The 21088-nt window shown below is 36.6% G+C and overlaps 4 protein-coding genes and 1 pseudogene across 6 annotated transcripts; 3 read left to right on the top strand and 2 right to left on the bottom strand.

The window, feature by feature from the left end:
• Positions 1–450: 450 nt before the first annotated feature.
• On the top strand, positions 451–1490 carry LOC137740986 (uncharacterized). Its single transcript, XM_068480795.2, has 2 exons — positions 451–677; positions 780–1490. Exons 1-2 carry the CDS (start codon positions 575–577, stop codon positions 1238–1240), a joined length of 564 nt encoding a protein of 187 aa, XP_068336896.1. The 5' UTR covers positions 451–574; the 3' UTR covers positions 1241–1490.
• Positions 1491–2839: 1349 nt separating this feature from the next.
• Positions 2840–3995, bottom strand: LOC137740015 (putative calcium-binding protein CML23). 2 transcript variants are annotated; one of them, XM_068479800.2, is made up of 2 exons: positions 3410–3995; positions 2840–3172 (listed from the first exon to the last, which is right to left on the bottom strand). In XM_068479800.2, exon 1 carries the CDS (start codon positions 3912–3914, stop codon positions 3450–3452), a length of 465 nt encoding a protein of 154 aa, XP_068335901.2. In that variant the 5' UTR covers positions 3915–3995; the 3' UTR covers positions 2840–3172; positions 3410–3449. The 2 variants fall into 2 exon arrangements, with proteins under 2 accessions (XP_068335901.2, XP_068335902.2); XM_068479801.2 differs by having other exon boundaries at positions 3080–3172; positions 3427–3995.
• Positions 3996–7134: 3139 nt separating this feature from the next.
• Positions 7135–12983, top strand: LOC137740289 (putative fructokinase-6, chloroplastic; annotated as a pseudogene). Its single transcript, XR_015966922.1, has 7 exons — positions 7135–7439; positions 8467–8675; positions 9218–9430; positions 9894–10091; positions 10234–10370; positions 11473–11589; positions 12614–12983. The product of XR_015966922.1 is annotated as a putative fructokinase-6, chloroplastic (transcript).
• Positions 12984–14755: 1772 nt separating this feature from the next.
• On the top strand, positions 14756–15389 carry LOC137738836 (polcalcin Bet v 4-like). Its single transcript, XM_068478308.2, has one exon. It carries the CDS (start codon positions 14954–14956, stop codon positions 15209–15211), a length of 258 nt encoding a protein of 85 aa, XP_068334409.2. The 5' UTR covers positions 14756–14953; the 3' UTR covers positions 15212–15389.
• A 1651-nt stretch (positions 15390–17040) lies between these two features.
• LOC137739821 (putative serine/threonine-protein kinase PBL7) lies at positions 17041–20176 on the bottom strand. Its single transcript, XM_068479538.2, has 6 exons — positions 19267–20176; positions 18922–19179; positions 18663–18835; positions 18451–18530; positions 18206–18353; positions 17041–17628 (listed from the first exon to the last, which is right to left on the bottom strand). The coding sequence occupies exons 1-6, from the start codon at positions 19841–19843 to the stop codon at positions 17275–17277; spliced, it is 1590 nt and encodes a 529-aa protein (XP_068335639.2). The 5' UTR covers positions 19844–20176; the 3' UTR covers positions 17041–17274.
• Positions 20177–21088: the final 912 nt, after the last annotated feature.

Raw genomic sequence — 21088 nt, 5'->3', positions numbered from 1 at the left:
TAAATCTCTTGACATGGTCGAACTAACACGAACCTTTTCAAAAACTTCAATAAATCTCGTGGCATGTTGAAACAAAAAATTGTAGATAATCTCCTTTCTTTCTTTTTCTTATTTCTTCTTCTGAAAATTGTAGATAATCTCACCCTCAAGTTCATAGCATGCGGACGCACGAAAAAAAAAAGCTCAGTGTACCAAAAAGGAAGCATTCACAATAGGTTTCAACCAAGAATCGAACTCTGCACTGACACCAAGTTGAAAATATAAGGTTTAGGAACAATTCAGGATTCTCTAATAATCTCACAAACTTCGGTATACTTTATTCCTTTTCATAAGAAAATTTTATAAGACTACAAAATAGCAGTAATTGGAAATAAATAAAATCAAACCTTTGTACACATGACAAGAATCATCAAACCTTTCCACTCAACTCTTCTAGATTGTTCTGGATGCTTCTCCTCCCTTCTAATCCCCACCGTTAAACCACAGCACGCACTCAATTATTCAAACATTCTCACAATCTCTCGCAACTATCCGCATCTACAGCCTCCTCTTTCATCATAACAGAGTCGAGAAAATGTTCGGAGTCGTCTTCCCGAATCGCAGCTTCCCAATGGACATCTCCTCCTTCTCCCAGATCGACACCTTCCACTGGATTCTCGACATGAACACCTTCGTCGGTAAATTTCCCTATTTTTCCCTCTCTTTTTTTTTTTTCCTCCAATTTTTTCTTCGTCGGCGCAGTTTATCATTCTAACGCACGGTTTTTCTAATGTGCGCAGGGGAGGCGTACGATCAAGTCCGGGAGGTCTGCATATTTCTCTTAAACAACTTCACACTCCCGCCGGACAAAGCCCTAGCCGTCTACATCCAGTCCCCGGGCTCTGCCTTCTTCTTCTGCGGCGCCGTCACCGTGGCTAGGCCGTCGGCAGTGCTTGCTCTTCCGTGGCCACAGCCGGGGGGGCAGCTGCAGCTCACAGCCGACGCGGCGCCGCTGTCGGCCAAAATCGGCGTGTCGGTGGAGGACCTGGCGACGCTGCCGTCGCTGGACGTCACCGCCGAGAAGCGAATCGAGAGGTTGGCGATGAAGGTTGGGGAGAATCTGTTCAATTTCATGCAGTCGTTTTGCGGCGTGGATGGGAGCAAGCTGGTGGTGCCGATGGATATCTTGGACCGGTGGTTCAAGAAGTTTCAGGAGAGGGCTAAGCGCGATCCTGAGTACTTGAAAGGCTTCGCTTTGTAATTTTGTAAGCTCTGCTCTCTCTTTATTTTTTTTCTTTTTTTTTTTTATAATTTTTTTGTATTTCTCGGTTTGTAATTGTAGTGTGTTTATGACAATTACTACCTGATTTTTGGGGGTTTTTGCCCAATCCAATTCCAGTGTAGTAAATGTTAGGTAGAACATAATTTGCGAATGCTTACACCGTCTGTTGTGCTGTTATATTTGTGTGATATGAACAAAAACGAACCAGTAGCGTTCTAAGATTCATATAGCTGACGCCACTTAGTGGTATGAGGCCTCGTTGTTGTTTTAAATTTGATAGACAGAGTAGAAACCGCTTATAGCAAAAAGTAGACGGCTTTTTTCTTTGGTGTTTATGGAATTTAGAGCTGCGGCGAGGGCGAGGAGCTGAACTAGAGGCTTTGTTGTAGGAGTAAGAGACGAAACTTATTCCGATCAGTAAACTTTGAGAAACCTCTTGTTTCTACCTTTTGCGGATCCTATTTCCTCACCAATTCAAGCTTTGGTTATTTTAGGGTGTTAGGCAGGTAGAGGAATAGATCGAATTTGGGTTCTGAATTAGATGGAAGGCAAATTAGAGTAAGGTTTCGGGCGGAGGTGCTGATGGAATTGACTGCTCGCGACAATGGTATCTTGTTTGAGTTGTTGTTTGGAATTTTGAATTGCCAGAAACGGCCTAATCAGAGATCCGTGCCGGAGTTGTTGCATTTCTGTTTTGTGTAGAAGTCACCATGTTTTGATTAGAAGCTGAGGCAAAAACTCAATGGAATGGAGTGGAATAGAGCTCAGCCAAACTTTAGGATTAAGATTATATAAGCTGGTTGATTAGCAGGCACCAACATCCTGCTTTCAATGTACTACACCACTTGGAGATGAAAGCAGTTATCAATATGCTCGAAACGTTTTATTTAAACCACGGTGTCTAGGATTGGACTGGAATGGATAACCCTATAAATTCAAGTTATATACAAGGGACATGAAAATGTTTTTCTTTTCTTTTTGAGAGGATTAGACATGAAAATTTCATGTTCATTTTAGTCCTTCCGTGATTTGCTCTACTACGTTGCATGATTTTCGCAAGTTCATCCAAGTCCAAAGTCTTAAGTACTTTTTAACTTTATCTTTATTAAAGTTTGTGGAAAAAAAATCTTTCCCGACAATAGAGCAATCGCATTCGCACATATATGATGGGGCATACAATTAGTTAAACAAGATGTAACAAATCAAACTAGCAAATGGAAATATAAAATGGCTAGTGACTTTCAAACGATTTTTCATTAGTGAAGAGTCAATTCGTAGATAATTATTTTGCCGCTAACTACTTTATTTAGAAGAAAAAAAAAAAAAAAAAAGGTGGAATAAAAAGTGAAAGCAACTTATATGATTACCTGGTTACGAAGCAAAACAATAGTAAAATTATGTTGTGTGTAATTTACTATATTGCCCAATTCTCACATAGAAAATTGCATCAAAGGAGCCGTAGACCCCAATCAACATCAATTTCCTTGAAAGCATTATCCCAAAACTCGGCTTCCCCTCCAAGATTTTGGGGTCGATAGTTTGACTAGAAAGCATGCTTACCACATTTTTAACAAAAAGTTATAAAAAAATGTAATTAATTATTCGTTTAGAAGAAAATTCTTGAGTCCGAACAACAAGTTAAATAGGACGAGAAGGAGTACAGAGCAACCAAAAAGCACACATAAAGCACGATTTGTGTCTTCAATCGAACGGTCACGACATCCAGTATCCACCACCCATGGGACCAGCATCAGAAGCCCAATTCCGCGTCGAGGTCAGCTATGACCACATGACCATATGCGTATTATATTCGGTACAACGACTACTCGCCATCCCAAACACGACAACGCCTTCCAATTATCATTAACGCCACCCAACCTTTTGTTACGGCCACCCACTTGCACAATATATCTACCAATACAATAAATAAATAAAATAATTAAAAACCAAATATAACAAATTCAACAAAAAGAGCCAAACCATAAAACACAAAATCAAATTAAACTTTTTCAAAAAATTAAGCAAATTAAGAACGAAAAGACGATCAGTTAGCACCAATAATAATCCAATATTTTTGTACACTTAAATCCAAATCCCTAATTAAAATCTAATTTTAAAGCTAATTAATACTGATCTTGTTTTTTCTACCGTTTTGTATGCTTTACCAATCCAATCGCTTCGATCGCTTTTAGTTTCGAGTCATCATCTTCTTGAACTCGGCGAAGTTGACGTGGCCATCGCCGTCGGCGTCGACGGAGCCGATCATCTTCGCGCACTCCTTGAGCGAGCACTTCTGCCCCAGCCGCTTCAGCACCTCGTGCAGCTCACTTTTGGAGATCAGCCCGTTCTTGTCAAGATCGTATAGGTCGAACGCGTCGCGAAGCTCCTTGGTGGATCCGCCATTGATGATCTCGGCGAACTCCGCGATGTCAATGTGGCCGTCGCCGTCCTTGTCGAACTCCGCCATAATGCGCTCCACCTCCTCCAGGGAGGCCGTCTCGGAGCCGAGCTCGCCGAAAATGCCCCTGAGCTCGTCGCAGGAGATCCTGCCGTCGCCGTTCTTGTCGAACTTGTTGAAGATCTTCTTCAGCTCCTCCATGGAGCCGGCGGCGCCGATTCCCGAGCCTTTCGAAGTCGAATCGTTCTTCGACATCGCAGCAAACACAGTGAGAGAGTAAGAGAGAGAATAAGGGTTTACAATTCTCAGATTTTCTTCTCTTTCTGTTTGATTGCTTGACTAACAAGAGATATATATACAGGCGATCTCACTCGTTTTGAACTATTGACGCGTGAATTATGAGGCGGTGATCGGGTGCGGGCCGACCTAGTACACCTGGAATTTACTAGCTCTTTCTTTGCCAGGAGGATCTCTTTATGAGAACTGGATTCTCAAATTGTGTTCGTTGTATATTGTGTAGTTAGTTTCTGTCAGGTATTATTCATTTTTAATTTAAAATAAAAGCATTTAAAATAATTTCTAACCGCACGATATATGATGAAAGGGTAAGATTTGGAATTTCTAGAATTCTCACAAAGATTTAACTTTTGTGGAGTACATAGCGATTGACAGGTAGACACGTGGAAGTGACTGTGAGCTGAGGCGTAGAGGATTCTGTGCGGCGAATCCGTAGAGATACATATACAGTTGGGGGGATAGAAAGAAGTAAAGCGGGGGATTTTTTACGAGAGAAGAAAGCGCGTAGTGTGAACGGAAATAAATGTGGAAATAAGTCTAGAGGTCAAATATTTACATAATTTTGACGTAAGCACATATCATGTATTTTAAGGAAAGAAATTAAGTAATATTTATGCTACAGAAATTTAATTATTCTATGCGGAAAATCAGGAGGAGAAAGAGTGTGGATTTTCATTGATGGACTAGGAGTTTGACAATTCGACGAATTTGTTCATGTTAAAAGTAGGAAGAAAATGATTTGGATTGGATGTATGGAATAGTGAATCGGTTGAAAATGAGCTTGAATACGTTAATAATCAAATTAATATTTATGAGTTAAATATATGTTTTACCGAGAATGTATTAACAACTTTGTGTAAGCTCCTCGTTTGTTAACGAAGATTCTCGATTCTTTTTTATCTAGATTTTCTCAACTAGGGGCGGACATAAAATCAATAAACTGAAAAACCGGATCAAACGAGAAAAGCAAAAAGAAAAAAAACGAGTTGACTGAAAATAAACGTGGAAATAAGTGCAGAGGTCAAATATTTACATAATTTTGACGTAAGCACATATCGTGTGTTTTAAGGAAGGAAATTAAGTAATATTTATGCTACAGAAATTTAATTACTCTGTGCAGAAAATCAAGAGGAGAAGAAGTGTGGATTTTCATTGATGGACTAGGAGTTTGACAAATTTGACGAATTTGTTCATGTTAAAAGTAGGAAGAAAATGATTTGGATTGGATGTATGGAATTAGTGAATCGGTTGAAAATGAGCTTGAATACGTTAATAATCAAATTAATATTTATGAGTTAAATATATGTCTTACCAAGAATGTATTAGCAACTTTGTGTAAGCTCCTCGTTTGTTAACGAAGATTCTCGATTCTTTTTTATCTAGATTTTCTCAACTAGGGGCGGACATAAAATCAATAAACTGAAAAATCGGATCAAACGAGAAAAGAAAAAAAAAACGAGTTGATTGAAAATAAATGTGGAAATAAGTGCAGAGGTCAAATATTTACATAATTTTGACGTAAGCACATATCGTGTGTTTTAAGGAAAAAAATTAAGTAATATTTATGCTAAGGAAATTTAATTACTCTGCGCAGAAAATCAGGAGGAGAAAGAGTGGATTTTCATTGATGGACTAGGAGTTCTGACAAATTCGATGAATTTGTTCATGCTAAAAGTAGGAAGAAAATGATTTGGATTGGATGTATGGAATTAGTGAATTGGTTGAAAATAAGCTTGAATACGTTAATAATCAAAGTAGTATTTATGAGTTAAATACATGTTTTACCGAGAATGTATTAACAACTTTGTGTAAGCTCCTCGTTTGTTAACGAAGATTCTCGATTCTTTTTTATCTAGATTTTCTCAACTAGAGGTGGACATAAAATCAATAAACCGAAAAATCAGATCAAATGAGAAAAAAAATCGAGTTGACTGAAAATATCAATACCCGAATTGACATAAAACTAAACCGATTCAGGCCAATTTGCAAGTAATGCCAAGTTATGGAGGACACGGGGAATAACAGAGTTTATGAATTCATTGTAGGAGAATCCAATGAAATCTTTGGGGGAAGGATGCGATTGTTTGTTGCCTTTGGTATGTATACTTTTCTATTCTCAAATAAATTCACAACTTAATGAAATCTCACAAAATCTATAATATTGATATTGTGTTTGTATAAGAAAATTTAAGATCAAAATGACAGAAATAAAAATGAAATCGCTGCATGAACAAAACTTTGCAGGAGAACACGACTATCATTGATGATAGAACCTTTTTATGCACATTATCATCTTCGTTTGTACGTATTCTCATTTTTAATGAATATTGTATTTCTTTTAAAAAAAATATTGACAAAAATTCATTTTCTAAAAGTAAATTTTCGTGTTTGATTAAACTAAAAGTACAATGAAATTTGAACAAGAATTTTTTTTAATTTTGAAGTCTCACTCATAAAAATTTAGAAATGACACCTATTTACATAGAATTTAAACTTAGGAATTGAAGGTCCCAAATTTCAAGGTTCTTTTTTTCACGTGAAAATTCTAAATTTCTATACTTATAAATCCAAACGAGGGAATTTGATTCATAAATAAGTCTCGAGATTTTTCAGTGTGCCAAGAACATGTACTGATACACCAATTACCATAATACAAGTTGTTAGAATTTTTTTTTTTTTTTTTTTGTAATTATCCAATCACTTGTATTGTGACACTTGATATACTGAATTGTGTTCCCAACCCATCGAAAAATTACTCTCTAAAAACTCATTTTTAATTTTGACTCTTACATCACATACATCGGAACACGGAAAAATTTCTATAAAAACAGATGTTTTCTAAATGGATAATGCTAGGAGACCAAATTTGTTAAACCAAAATTTCAAATCAAATGATGTGGTTGATGATGATTGAATTATAACTTAAACGTTGATTAACATGTTTATTTTCTATCAGTGACATATTATTGGTTTATAAATTTGATTTAAAAATTGGATTTCTCTATCGATATGAATATGCTAGTGTTGATGGAATAACCAATTGTAAATCAAAATTTGTCTGGTGAGAGTAGTACGGATGATGGAATAGAATTCGTCATACACATGGCAACAAAACAAAGGCTTAGGGTGGGACCAAGTAGAACAACAAAGTTCATCATCGTCATCGGCAGTCCAAAGAGAAGCATGACTAGGCGACAACCATTACGCTACTACGCTCCTGCTTTGCCCTCTCCGCTGCTGCCATTTTCCATTCCACACAGAGCTTCAGAGCAAAATCGACTTTGGAAGATATCAACTGGTTCGAATTCTCTTCTGGGTCTGCGATTGTTTTGATGGCTCTTCATGCTACTGCTTTCTGCTTCGGCGGGGTGGTTTCTTTGCCTCGCAATTCGGTTTCTTTTAGTCAAAGGTCAGTCAGAGCTTCTGCATTTTCTTCCCCACCGCCTCTCAGTTCTTCCTCCATTGCTAGATTGAATGTCCAAGGTAATGCTTTGGTTTCTGAGTTCTGTCAGCATCTTTGGGAAATGGGTTTTGTTTGGTTTTGCTTGTTATCTAGTTATTTTGCTGAATTATCATGCACCTTAAGGGCGTTTGTGTGATATTCTTTGATTGGATTGGACTGAAATATTGTGTGAATTGTTCGTTGTTTATAGCTATCATGTGGTTTAACTTTGGAATTTATTGGGGGTCATTATTCGTATTTCTGATCATTAATTTCATTTGGGTATTTAAATTCAAACAAGGCCAGTAAAAAAACTCTTCGTGCACCTAAATGCCGTGGTAGCTGAGTTATCTTGGTCGACTGCTGAAATCTTTGGATGGCCAGGGGTATCAGTTTCCCAAAAAAAACCTTCAGTCCACCTAGAGTGTGGCTGGTTCACCAGCCAATGTCCTTGTATACCAGGACAGTTTTTAGTTTTAGTCACCCTGGGTTTTTCTGTTTTGATTGTTTATTGTTCTGCTTAATGTCCATCCGGGTATTAGTTACTCCTAAGGATCCTAAACATATCCTGTACTATTTTGACTTTCTTGGACTTGTAGGCACATGCTACCTCTATGTTTGGGGGTCAAGAACTGATCCTAGTTTAGTCTCTTTAACCCTAACCAAAACCTGGAAGTACGCTAGAGGTCGGGTGATGTTTTGATCTGCTCATAATTGTATTGACCCCATCTCAAACTGTCTTGACTTTTTCTTAATTCCGCCTTTACTCTTGATGTTCTTTAGGTATCCAAATTGTCCCCTTTTTTAGAAGTCTTTGCTGATGCATTTCATGCTCCATTTTGATGTCACTGTTTAGTACATTAGCATGCCATGAATTTGCCGAACTCAAGTCCTGGATTCTACACATTGTTCTTGGTTGCTTTAATTAGGACACTCAGTTTGTGCTTTCTTAGTTTTCACTAATTGTCTGTGACTTTGCGTATGACTTCAATCACGAGTGACATTACCATACAGCTTTTGGTTTTCTGCTTACTTTACATCACAGTTTTCTTTTGTAAAATATTTTAGGAAAAGCATTTGCAGGAGATGCACTACCGGACACAAAAGAATCCTCCCTTGTGGTTTGTTTTGGGGAAATGCTGATTGATTTTGTCCCAACGAGTAATGGACTTTCATTGGCTGAAGCACCTGCATTTAAAAAAGCTGCTGGAGGAGCCCCTGCTAATGTTGCAGTTGGCATAGCTCGACTTGGTGGCTCATCAGCTTTTATTGGAAAGGTATCAATTCAAACACATGTATCCATATTCTTGTTGTTCTGGCTTTTAGATGAAGTCCACAGTTACTTAATGTTTTGAGTCATTAAATAATAATTTGGCCACTTGACATTGGTCTTCCCTTCTTTCTCCCGCCTCGTATTTTAATTTTAGTTTTATCTTTCTGAAGGTTTAACGGATCATTTTCCTTTGTCTTGGTCCTTTTTCTTGTCACCTTTATGCATACGTACAATAAAATTATAAATATCATAGTCTACCTCACATTTGTGGAAGCTTGTACAAATTAGGTTAAAAGTGTACAATACACTTTCAACCTAATTTTCTATTGTATTTCGTTAAAAGTGTACAATACACTTTCAACCTAATTTTCTATTGTATTTCTTAGCTGTTATATTACTTCTTAGTTGTTCTTATGCATTAAAGTGGTGAAACAAAAACAAAACTAGTTTTCTTGCGTTGTGCCAATTCTTTACTGTTTTATAAAATCTTTGTAATCAGAACAATCTTATCCTTTCAGGTGTTTTGTATTTATAATTTACCTGCAGCTTGGGGAAGATGAATTTGGATACATGCTTGCTGATATACTAAAGGAGAATAATGTGAACAATGAAGGGATGCGTTTTGATCCCGGTGCTCGAACTGCTTTAGCATTTGTTACATTAAGGAGTGATGGGGAACGTGAGTTCATGTTTTATCGTAATCCTAGTGCTGATATGTTGCTTCAAGAAGCTGAACTTGATTTTGATTTAATTAGGAAGGTACGAAACAGTTGCTATTATTAGTTAAATAACACTGATGATTATAATTGTAAAGAGTCAAAAGAAGGCAAAGATAAATATATCTTATAAAGGAAATGTCTAGGGAACTAACTATCTTGCATGGTATATCATCTGATTAAAGACTGGTAAGCCTAAACTGACTTTTCAGTTGAGCATAGTACACCTCACATGAGAAGGATACTTAAATTTGAACTCTTTATTCCATAATCCAGACCCACTGACATTGATGCACCTTAGACATCAAGACGGCTGCAGACTCCAGTATCAGTGTGTTGCATTTAGGTCGCCCCATGTTGGGCTCTTCTTATTGTTGGATATCAAATTGCATGCCTGTCTGACGTGATCTTATTTTGCTGAGTTTCTCCGTTAATTTTTTTATTTGACTTGGTAGTCGTTTTCTTTATAGTAATGTTCAAAGTCTGTCTTGACCATCCTGTGGCAGGCAAAAATATTGCATTATGGTTCTATAAGTCTTATCACGGAACCATGCAAGTCGGCTCATATTGCAGCGGCAAAAGCTGCAAAGGACGCTGGTGTAGTTCTGTCCTACGATCCCAACCTGAGGCTTCCACTGTGGCCTTCTGCAAAGAGTGCTAGAGAAGGAATTTTGAGTATATGGGACACTGCTGATGTTATCAAGGTAATTAAACCTTTAAATATGCAGATTATGCACCTGTAGGTTCATATTTGATTTTCATTGTCCCTTTTGTGAAATGGTAAAAGGGAAGTGCTAAAAGAAATTGAAAATATTGCGTCAGAAAATTTGATTATTTGTTTTTCAGATAAGTGAAGAAGAGATTTCTTTTCTAACGGGAGGAGAAGATCTGTATGATGAAAATGTTGTTCGCAAATTATACCATCCAAATCTTAAATTACTTTTGGTCACGGAGGCCCTGATGGTTGTAGGTACTACACCAAGGTAAGTTTTCAAATATGCTCTTCTCATGTGATCTTCTCTGGAAATTTCAAATGCACATTGCCTCATGCATTATAACATGTGAATCTTAGAGTATAATTAATTTAATAACAAAATAGTTCCAACATAATATTATAAGAGTCTGGTATTTGTTGGAAGTATATGCAAGAAATGATGAATGTATTAATTACACGGTTTAAAATTGATGATACTGTAAAGTGATTATATATCAATTTTGGTAAATTAGTTGATTTTATTAACAATCTGAGTAAAAGAAATTAATTTGATTCTCGAGTGAATACCATGTAGGAGCAGTTTAGGATAGATTTAGACTGCTTGCTTCTCCTTGAGCATTTTTTCCAAACATTGCTGGATTTGGGGGTAGTTTGTAATCAGTTGCTTATTGGGTTTTGATGTGATGCTGTTGCTTTAGGTATCTAAGAGCATCTCCAATGTAGATTTCAAAATAAAATGTCAAATTTGATTGTAATCAGTTGCTTCTCATCCATATTTCTTGTACTTGGTTCAGTTATTTCTTAATAAAATTTGTGTTTCTCATAAAAAAGAAAGATATATTGATTAAGAAAATAGAATGAATTTTCGTTTCTTTAATTTTTGAAGTATGTAGAGTTATTTAAATGGGATACTTCACTGAACCTTTTTGAATGATAAATAAAACAAATATTCTTTGATTAATTTGAATTAGAAGTAAGCTTTAAGTATGGAGATAAAAAAACTTATAATTAATAACAGAAACGAATAACACAAGAAATGCTTTGGTGAGACTCTGTGTGTGTGTGCGCTCGTGCGCACGTGCATATATCATGCACCGAAATATGGAGTATCAAGGGAAAGGTGAACTGGCATCAGACTGAACTTTTGTGGCCCCCTGTCTTCATGATATTTACCAGTAATCTTCAAAAGCTACTGGCAAAGTTATTGATTGAGGCTTTAAAGGGGTTCTTTTGGATTAGTAGATATTAGATGTTATTATTTAAGATTCTCTAAATTGATGGGATTTTGTTGAGCAGCTAGGATGACAGCAATATACTTCTCTTCTCAGCGTTTGTGTATCTGAAACCGCACATTATGTGTGTATTTGCAGGAGTTCAGTGGAAGAGTCAAGGGTAAGAAGGTAGATGCAGTGGACACAACTGGTGCTGGGGATGCATTTGTGGCCGGAATACTATCACAACTAGCTGTTGATCTTTCTTTGCTTCAGGTACTGCATCTTGGACACAAAACTTGAGAGAATTTTTGGGCTCGTGTGGTATGTAGGATTGGATTGGATAACTCCCTAAATCAAGGCATGTTGAAGGGAGAAATGAAAAAATATGATCAACTACAGGATAGAAGATGGATTACTCATGAAGAAATCGTATCCATTCCAGTCCTATCGAAAATGGTAGGATTATAAGGAATGAATTTTCCTCATGTCTAATCCCCTCTAAATGAAAAATCATTATCTTCTACCTTCAATTTTCCCTGAGATTGAAGAGTTATCCATTCCATTCCCATCCAATTTACCAAACGAGGCCTTCTTCCAGTCAAAACTTAATTGCATAATTATATATTTCTAGTAGCTTCACTACCCTGCGCATGATGAGGAAATGAGCAAATAATATGAACTAAAAACTCATGAATATGGATAGACGAAGGTTCCTCATACAGACGACGGCCTCTAGCATTGCAGAAATCTTAGGGAGAGGGGAGGGTGGGGGTTGGGGTGGATGTTTGGAAGGAAAAGGGATTAGAGCCTCTATGTACTAGTTATCTTCCTTGGAAATCCTCTCCTAATTAACTAGGCAGCTGGATCACCCTATCTATTTAAATCTTAAACAGGTACAAACTCTAAACTTGAGAAATTTATTTTCCTAAAACAACAGGGTACAGACGATGTTGCCTTTCTGATCTGTAGAAGATAGTTTCAACGTTATATGTTCCAGACTTATTTGTTATTTATCATATGACTTGGGAACAACTCTATCGAAATTCTCAAATTATATACATAATGTTGGATAGTGGTAGAGCTTCTTTACTAATGACTAGATTTTAGCATGTAGTGATCTGCATTTAAACCCTATTTTGTGCTCCATTTGTTGATTGATGTGCGGTAATTTTCGTGTGAGTTCCCAATTGCTGATTGAAAATACAGTGTTTGAAGTTATATCCTACATTGTTTATGTTTTATAACAATGGATTATGCCTGTCAACCTAAAGAGTGGCCATCTGGATTTGAAATGTAGGAGGAGGACAAACTGAGAGATGCGCTCCTGTTTGCTAACGCTTGTGGTGCATTGACTGTGACGGAGAGAGGTGCTATTCCGGCTTTGCCAACTCGAGAATCTGTGTTGAATGTCATTCTCAAGTGTGTAGCCTAGGGTTTTCGACGTAAATATGTAACTACCTCCTAGGGTACCCTCCCTGTATGTCATAATGGTCGCAACACTGAAACCAGCTGAAAGTGAACTTCAGATCTACTGTCGTAGCCAGTTCGTGTTGTTGTGAGATAGACCTCAGCCATTTGTAGCAAAGTTAATTGGTTCAACAAAATAAGAAGTTGATTGTATAACACCACATCACTATAATTCAATCAACATTCGTTCTGAGGTACGACATTGATATTGTTTTCTTTTGCGTTTTTCGTATCTCTGATCCAGATATTTTCGTCGTTTATTTTTCCACTCATTTTCGGCTTTCTTCCTTTTAACTTACCATATAGCTTTGTATCGGGTAAATTATCAGTTCTAGTTTTAAAGCGACCATGTACAACAGTCGGGGACTAATGATAGGTTTTGATCGAGCATGCGTGTGGATTTTGTGGACTCATAGCACCCCGGTTGCATTGTCACGTAGTGTTACCATGTCCAAAATGTAGGAGGCTATTTTCATGCAAATTACTTGTATGGTTGCTTTCCATCTTATTTATTTCCTTGATTGTGGAATCTTTTTGTTAGGCAGCTTGATTCCCTATTATTGCGGAACTTCCATTCTCAATTTCTGGTGGGACTTGGAGCCGAATTTTATCAGAAACAAGTCGTTTCAGCCAACCAAGCTATAGTACTTGACAGCATATTCTACTTTGTTGGAGCACCTACTTTCGAAATTTTAGGCGACTCAAATTTTCAAATATCGTGAAAATTTTGAGTGCGAGTGTCGCATAGTTAAGTGGTGATGTTATTAGTTCATATGTTATAACATGAATGATAATGCATAAAAATTACGACATTAATAACACATTCTAACACAGGCCAGTCTAACATAATAAAGCTCAAGTATATTGAAGTGTCAACAATGTGATTTGTTTTATTCGTCCAATTATATCATAGAAATTACAGCATCGTGTGTTAATATGACAGTCAATTGAAAAATTCTCCTGAATATCACACTATCCATCAAACATTGGGAGAAATTTTTCAGTATACCGGGAACAATACCTAGTACACTAAGTGTCGTAATACAATTAGTTGAAATTTTTTTCTTCAAATTTCCAACTAGTTGTATTATAAAACTTGATGTATCATGTTCTTAGCACACTATATAATCTCTGTAACATCAGAGAAATTATTAGATATTAGGGTATTACCACGTCAGTTATGGTACTTCCATTGAAAATTGGCCATATGTCCATTGTTTATACTGTTGGACCTGAATCAATTTTATCACCTAATAATTTCTCCCAACATCTCATCTCATCTCTTCTCATAAATTTGACACGTGGAATGCACTTAGTGGTTCCTTCTAGAAGTTTTCATTTTTAGTTAGGAAATAGATCATCTCCTAATCTTTCACACCAAAGCCATCTAATCAAGTGATCCAGGTTCTTGAAATTTGATTAAACAGCTAAAGTTGTTATAACTTTTAAAAGGAACCTCTGCTTTTAGCCGTTAAATCAAATTTTAAGGATCCAAATCACTTAATTAGATGATTTTGGTAGAAGAAATTAGGATAGGATCTCTATCCTTCTAGTTAACACATCCACCGGTGCTACTTCATCCCTTACATTGTCCACCTAACTTTTGCAACTGTCTTTTTCTTTAATTTTTTTTAGGAAAAATGGGACAAACCACTAAAACACGTGTTCAAATTATCCTCTTACAAATTGACCAAAAATTATCCACTAAACCAAACCGTACATATGTCCACATTTTCCATTTTTAGTTAGAAAATACACGTGTAATAATTTTCTCATTTTTTGTTTTTTGTGTCGAAACGTGTAATAACTTTCTTAGGCGACATTAAATTGTAAGAATTAAAAAGAATGGTAAGAATTAAAGTATTGTCCGAACAACAAGCTCTACAACAAGTTATCTTAGAAAACTTCAATTTTCCTTCTTTGCGGTTAAATCGTTGAAAATTTCATTTTTCAGCCAATCTTCAACTCATTTTTAAACCCATAATTTGACGGACTATCTTACTCTTTCGCAAAACCATCTTTTAAGAACCTAATTTTTTTACCTGTCATCAATCACACATTCATTCATCACAAACCACCATTTTTTTACCCCTCATTCTCGCATTCATTAATCCATTTACAAACCAAAACTCCACTTAGAGAAAGCACGTTATAATCAACTGTACAAATAATGGCAGAAGAAGATCCTAAAGAAAAGGTTGACCGGGAGCGCATTTTCAAGCGGTTTGATACAAATGGCGATGGAAAAATCTCTGCAACTGAGCTAGGAGATGCATTGGAAACCCTAGGCTGCGTTCAACCAGATGAAGTGAAATCTATGATGGCGGAGATTGATACCGATGGTGATGGCTTCATTTCATTCCAAGAATATTTAGATTTTGCTCTAACTAACCGTGGTTTAATTAAAGATATTGCCAAAATATTTTAGTGACGTTTCTCTTCAATTTATTAATTTGTTTATCCCATTCTCCTTAATGTCTTGTGTATGTGACTCATTCCATGCCCTTATGAGACAAGACGTGCGTTGATTGTTAAGGTTCATTTGAATTAATATGGTAGTTAAACTGTAAACTTCTTAATATCCCATACAATGCCAAATGATATCTTGCTTCTGTGTCTATTCGAGAACACGTCACTTCAACGATCAGAAGTGAATGCTTTTAATTATTTAAACTACAAATCAACCTTACACACACAATATATATATTATATAATTTGATACATTTCAAATAGACACAGATTTGGTAACAGAGTTTTAATGAAAAAACAAGGGGCAATTAGCAAGAAGGAATATTTGCAGAGATAATATTTTATAATAATAATGACGGCATATTTTATCATATAATGATCACACAACGATGCATAACGACACTTGATCATTTCTACAACCAAATGTCAAAAAAATAATTATTCTTGCTAATTAGAATAAAATTAGATAAAATATATGTATGGAGTAGTTGGTATGTGACCCCAAATTCAATTAATTGTGCAGAAAAATGTGTAGGTGGTGAATGTATCTACACATCTGCATGGACCTTTTTTTTTATATATATTTGGATAATGTTACCTGGATTGGTAATGTTCAAAATTATTCGTTGTCAATTTAGAGAACTCTATTTTTATAATCAGAATTGTTCATATTATAAATCATTTTATAAAGATCCCCTTTGTAAAAAAAAATCAACTAAAACTAAGGTCGTTTAGTCATCGAACTGTATAAAAATAAATAGATGAAAAAGTATTACGAACCGTCTATGTATTTGCTAGAATAGGTTAACTAAACGACCTTAGTTTTAATTCATTTTTTACATAAATGATCTTTACAGTGTGATTTATAATATGAACGGTTCTGATCATAAGCACAAAGCTATGTGATTTGAACATGAAGAGTTTTGAGTAGGAATTCCTACTCATCTTTGAGTAGGCAAGCATTGTTCGAATTTTGTAAGTGAGATTTTGAGTTCCGTCATTCGTCTATATTCTACTTATTTGTCAATTTAAATGGTGCACGATGGAGCTGTAAGTGAGAAATGATGTAAGCTTGATATACATTGTTGCCTAATTGCATAACAGCTCAAGTTTTTGGGAACTAGCCATTGTCTAACGAAAATCTTAGGGGCCGTTTGATAACTATTTGTTTTCAGTTTTGGTTTTCATTTTTTTTTTAAATTAAAAATTGAAATCTTGTTTGTTTAAAAAAATGAAAACTAAAAGTAAAAATGTAAAAACTTAAGGCCAAATTCTGAAAACTCAATAAAGTAGTTTTCATTATTTGGTATTGAATTTGAAAACTGAAAGTAATTACCAAAGTTTTCCGTTCTTGGTATTGAAAACTGAAAACTAAAAGTAATTATAAAACAAAAATTCAGTTTTTGTCTTTTTACTGAAAACTAAAAGTAGTTACTAAACAAGATTTCAGTTTTTACCTTTTTGGTATTGAAAACTGGAAATGAAAGTAGTTACTAAATAATATTTCAATTTTCTTTTTAAAAAATCTTGTTTAATGTGGGAAAATTTTCTTACGAAATCTCTCTAGCAAACATGAGCTGCCAGCAAGCGTTGTCCTTAGCCCAATGTGAGAAAGCATTACAAATTCATACGCTTAATGGAGCACGAACTTCTTATATTTTTTTTTTCACAGAAATACATTAAGAGGCGAGGAAATAAATTAATATTGAACTTGTCATTCACGAATTTCAAATCTGAAACCTTTCACTTCAAAACGGAGATAAACATCCTTAGATCTAGATCATGGTATTAAATGGTAATCAAACGAGAACCTTAAACTAAAACAAAATGTGTTACAATTTTTCCCTGTTAGAATAGCTAAATAGGGACAGGTACATGGAAGATATATACACATCAGACCCCTATTCCTATCTACAATATCGGCACTCGGTACTCACTTCTAGCAAACCACTCTGTTCAAACTTCAAACAAGCAACAACAAATCTAAGAACCGAAAAATCAGGATAATTTATCTGCAACGAATCAACGCCCGTAAAGATGATCATCATCTTCAAACTCGGAAACTCCTAGCATAGCCAAAGCCAGGTGACTCTTCATCTCGCTATTCGTTTGTTGTAATTGAGAATAACAATCAATCGACAATCCATTCCCCAGAAAACTAGGCTTCTTCCTCTTGAAGACGCTAGGTTCTTCTTCGCCTTTCAGTATTGCCATTATCTCACAAATGCTTGGCCTCCGGGATTCTTCACTCGTTATGCAGGCAGCTGCAGCTTCAATCATCCGTGCTATTTGATTTGAATTTCTCGAAGTGCATTTTATTCGTGGATCAAGCAGCTCCTCGATAGCTCCTTTCCCTTTACACAAGAGGGGTTTTGCCTGATGAAAAATGGAAGTGGCACATTTGTGAGTTATAACTTATAGCAACCAATTCCAAAATCTAATGTACACCACAAACATTTTTCATATTTTAAACGAGAAGTTTTGATGACTTCCATTGAAACACCATACGGAAAGTTTACTGAATGATTCAAGAAATTTGACTTTCAGAAAGTTATTTGGTTGGTAGACAAACCTTTGCTAAGAAAAGTTTCTATCCAATGGAGTAAGTAGCCGAATTGAAAAAACGAGCGTTTTGAAAATAGTTCATAATAATCTCGTTTTGAAAATAGTTCATAATAAACTTTTAAAGAGATGTGGGTTAGGCCAATTGGCCTGAATAGTGTGTCTCCCCCCCCCCCCCCCCCCCTCCTTCTCCTTCTCCCCCGCACCCGAGTTTGAATCCCTCTCCCCGTAAATCAGAGTAGTTTAGAATATTGCCGTGTCAAAGAAGAATAAGCTATTAAAAGAAAATAAACTATGTCCAGCATGAGAAGCAATCAAGGGCCCATCAATTCAACATCACATATTAAAAAAGGAGGTAAAGGCAAAAAAGGAAGGTAGTAAGATGACCTACCCAGAGAACCAAGTTTTCTTCTCCTTGTGGCCTTCTTGCTTCAATTGGCTTCCTTCCGGTTATCAATTCCAGCAAGACCACTCCAAAAGCATACACATCAGTTTTATCCGATATTTTCCCATGCTGGAAGTACTCAGGAGCCAAGTAACTGCACATGCCATTTTAATTCACGCAATGAATAAAAATCGAACACAAGCAACGGGACAAAAAAATGCTTACTAGTTTAAGTTTTCTCAAGATCGTACCCAAATGTTCCTTTGACAGTTTTGCAAAGGAAGGGAACGGAAGGTGCGGAAGTCCAAGTGGCTAATCCAAAATCACATAACTGCAAGCAATATCGATACAACGCAGTCAATCAATCAAATTACTTGTATAGTGTATAAAGTAAAATCTAATTCCGTTGAAAACAGTTCAATTTCAAACCAGAATGAGATCCATAAAATTGCTCTCCATTTACCTTGGCGGTTTTCTTGGACGAAAGGAGAATGTTTGAGGGTTTGATATCTCTGTGAACAATACATCGTTCGGTTCCATTATGCAGATACGCAATTGCCTCAGCAATTCCAATGGCAACTTTGTGCCTTACAAACCAAGGAAGTGTTGCAGAGCCCTTACCTCCCCTCGTTTTCTCTGCAAATGAGCGTGCCGTAAATCAGTTAAAACTCACCAAACTTGAAAGAAAGTTCGATTCAAAAGACCGAAACAAGAGAACTCACCGTGCAAATGACGCTCCAAGCTTCCCCCGGAGACGTACTTATAAACCAAAAACAAGCCCTCCTCTGGATCAATGCAAAACCCCACAAGAGGTGTCACATTTGGGTTGTGAAGAGAGCTAGAAATCATCAGCTCTCTACAAAATGCCTTAGCAGACTCTTTATCTTCCTTGTCCAGTCGCTTGATCGCCACAACAGTTCTCAAAATCCCAACTCTGCCCCTAAATACACAGCTCAAAGCTCCTCTCCCCAAAACTCTACCTACCCAAAACAACAAATTCCACTAAAATTTCACACAGAAAAAAAAGATCAAATTTTGATTCAAACAAAACAATCCCATTTCATTACCTTTCGAAAAATTGCGAGTGGCAGCAACAATTTCACCGTAGCTATATCTGATCAAAGTGTGTGCCATTGGGGAAATGCTCCTCTCCAACGACTCAAATCGCCTCCACTTGACCTCTTTAGCTTTGGATTCAGACATCCCATTTCCCAAATTCACCATTAGAACCGTTGCAGCGGCGGAGGAGCTCATGTTCATGGAATCCAGCTCCACCTGAGAGCAGAAGGTGAATCTGAAAGAGGAGTTAACCGAATGGGGATCGGCATTTTCCAACTCCGCCCCACACCCGCCGGACTCCGCCAGCAGCCACGCTTTGTTGTGCTCTAAATTTATCTTCTTCTTCTTGTTGCTGTCGTCATCAACTGGGGTCTTCTGGTTGCTCTTTTTCTGGCGAGGTGGGAGAAAACAGGCCAAGCCAAACTCCCTGAACATTTTCTTCAAAAGGGTTTTGATTCTGTGGTCATTGTAGTCACAGTAGTGGTGATCTGTGGCTAAAGAGGAGGAAGTGTAGAGAGGAAGAGGATGAGGAAGGGCATTGGGTGGCTCTCTGGAGTTGGTGAAGCTGCCTTGGGAGTTACCCATCTTGATGCAGATCTCAATGACTAGAAAGCACAAAACCCCAGAAACAAGAGAGAGAGAGAGAGAAAGAGAGAGAGAGAGGCCCAAAGAAAAGAGAACAATAAAAAAGTGAAAGCTGCTTTGCTTGCAGGGTGGGAGAGAATTTCCCAATAAATGTGGGGTAGGAGGGAGAGAGAGATGGGCTATCTGAGACTGCAATGTGTGTGTGTATATATATGTGTGTGTGAGAAAGAAAGAAAGTGACTACTGACTGAGAGGAGGAGGAAGGAGAGCGGGTGTTTGTATGGTTACGGGGTCGGTTGCTTACTTTTGGTTGAATTTGGGATTAATTTTTTCATTTACCAAGAAAACAAAAGGCAATTATTTTAAGTGGTGGGAGGGGGGAAGAGAAAGCCTGAGTTGATCCCAGAAATGAGAGAGATTCTTCCTGTTTGCCCTGATGTGGACAGCCAGAACCACTCCAGAATAATTTGGATTTGGACTTGGAAGGTAGACATTAAGGGATAAACTCGTATTTTTCATCACAGTTTAAGCATCCGCTCCTGTTTAGTAGAAATTTTTCTAACCTGGTATTCACGCTAGTAATTTACGTATTATAAAATAAGTAAAGAGACATATAATAATATATCGCTTCTTTTAATTGTATTATGACATGTGAAATACCGTTGAATACCCAACACTTGAAAAAATCTTTCCCTGGTTAGGATGGGTGTAGTTTGGTTTGGATCGCTTTCATACACAACTCGGGACTAAATAAATAACTATTGAACTTTTTTTTAATTAACAATATATGTTTAATAATGAGCTAATCATAATAATTGGTATTGAACTCTATAACATGTTAAGTCGAAATTAAGACTTATGCTATAAAACGTAGTTTAGATTGATTAGATTTTAACTAATAAAACCTACAAAGTGAAATTGAACCAAACCAAACTACTATTGGGTGGTGTGGTTCGATTTGGTTTGGCTAGTTTGGAATTCCATTTAGTTTTGAACAATTAACAAGCCTATATGGTTTGGTTCAATTTTGCGAACCTTTTGATTTTGTAAATTGTCAAGACTCGAAATTGAACCAAACCATGAATTACCCTTCGAGTTGATCATTTTACGCAGTTTGGCCGGTTTGATGCTCACCTCTAACAATGATAATAGGTAGCCATCAAGACAATAATTAGTACACCTACTTTATAATTGAGATTTGAAGCATGACAACATCACTGCCTAATCATGGAAAAGTAATTAGAG

The sequence above is a fragment of the Pyrus communis genome, chromosome 9 (genome assembly GCF_041283825.1).
Source record: "Pyrus communis isolate YQ-2024b chromosome 9, ASM4128382v1, whole genome shotgun sequence".
In the NCBI taxonomy this organism is placed as follows: domain Eukaryota; kingdom Viridiplantae; phylum Streptophyta; class Magnoliopsida; order Rosales; family Rosaceae; genus Pyrus; species Pyrus communis.
This window is presented reverse-complemented; position numbering and strand designations above follow the sequence as displayed.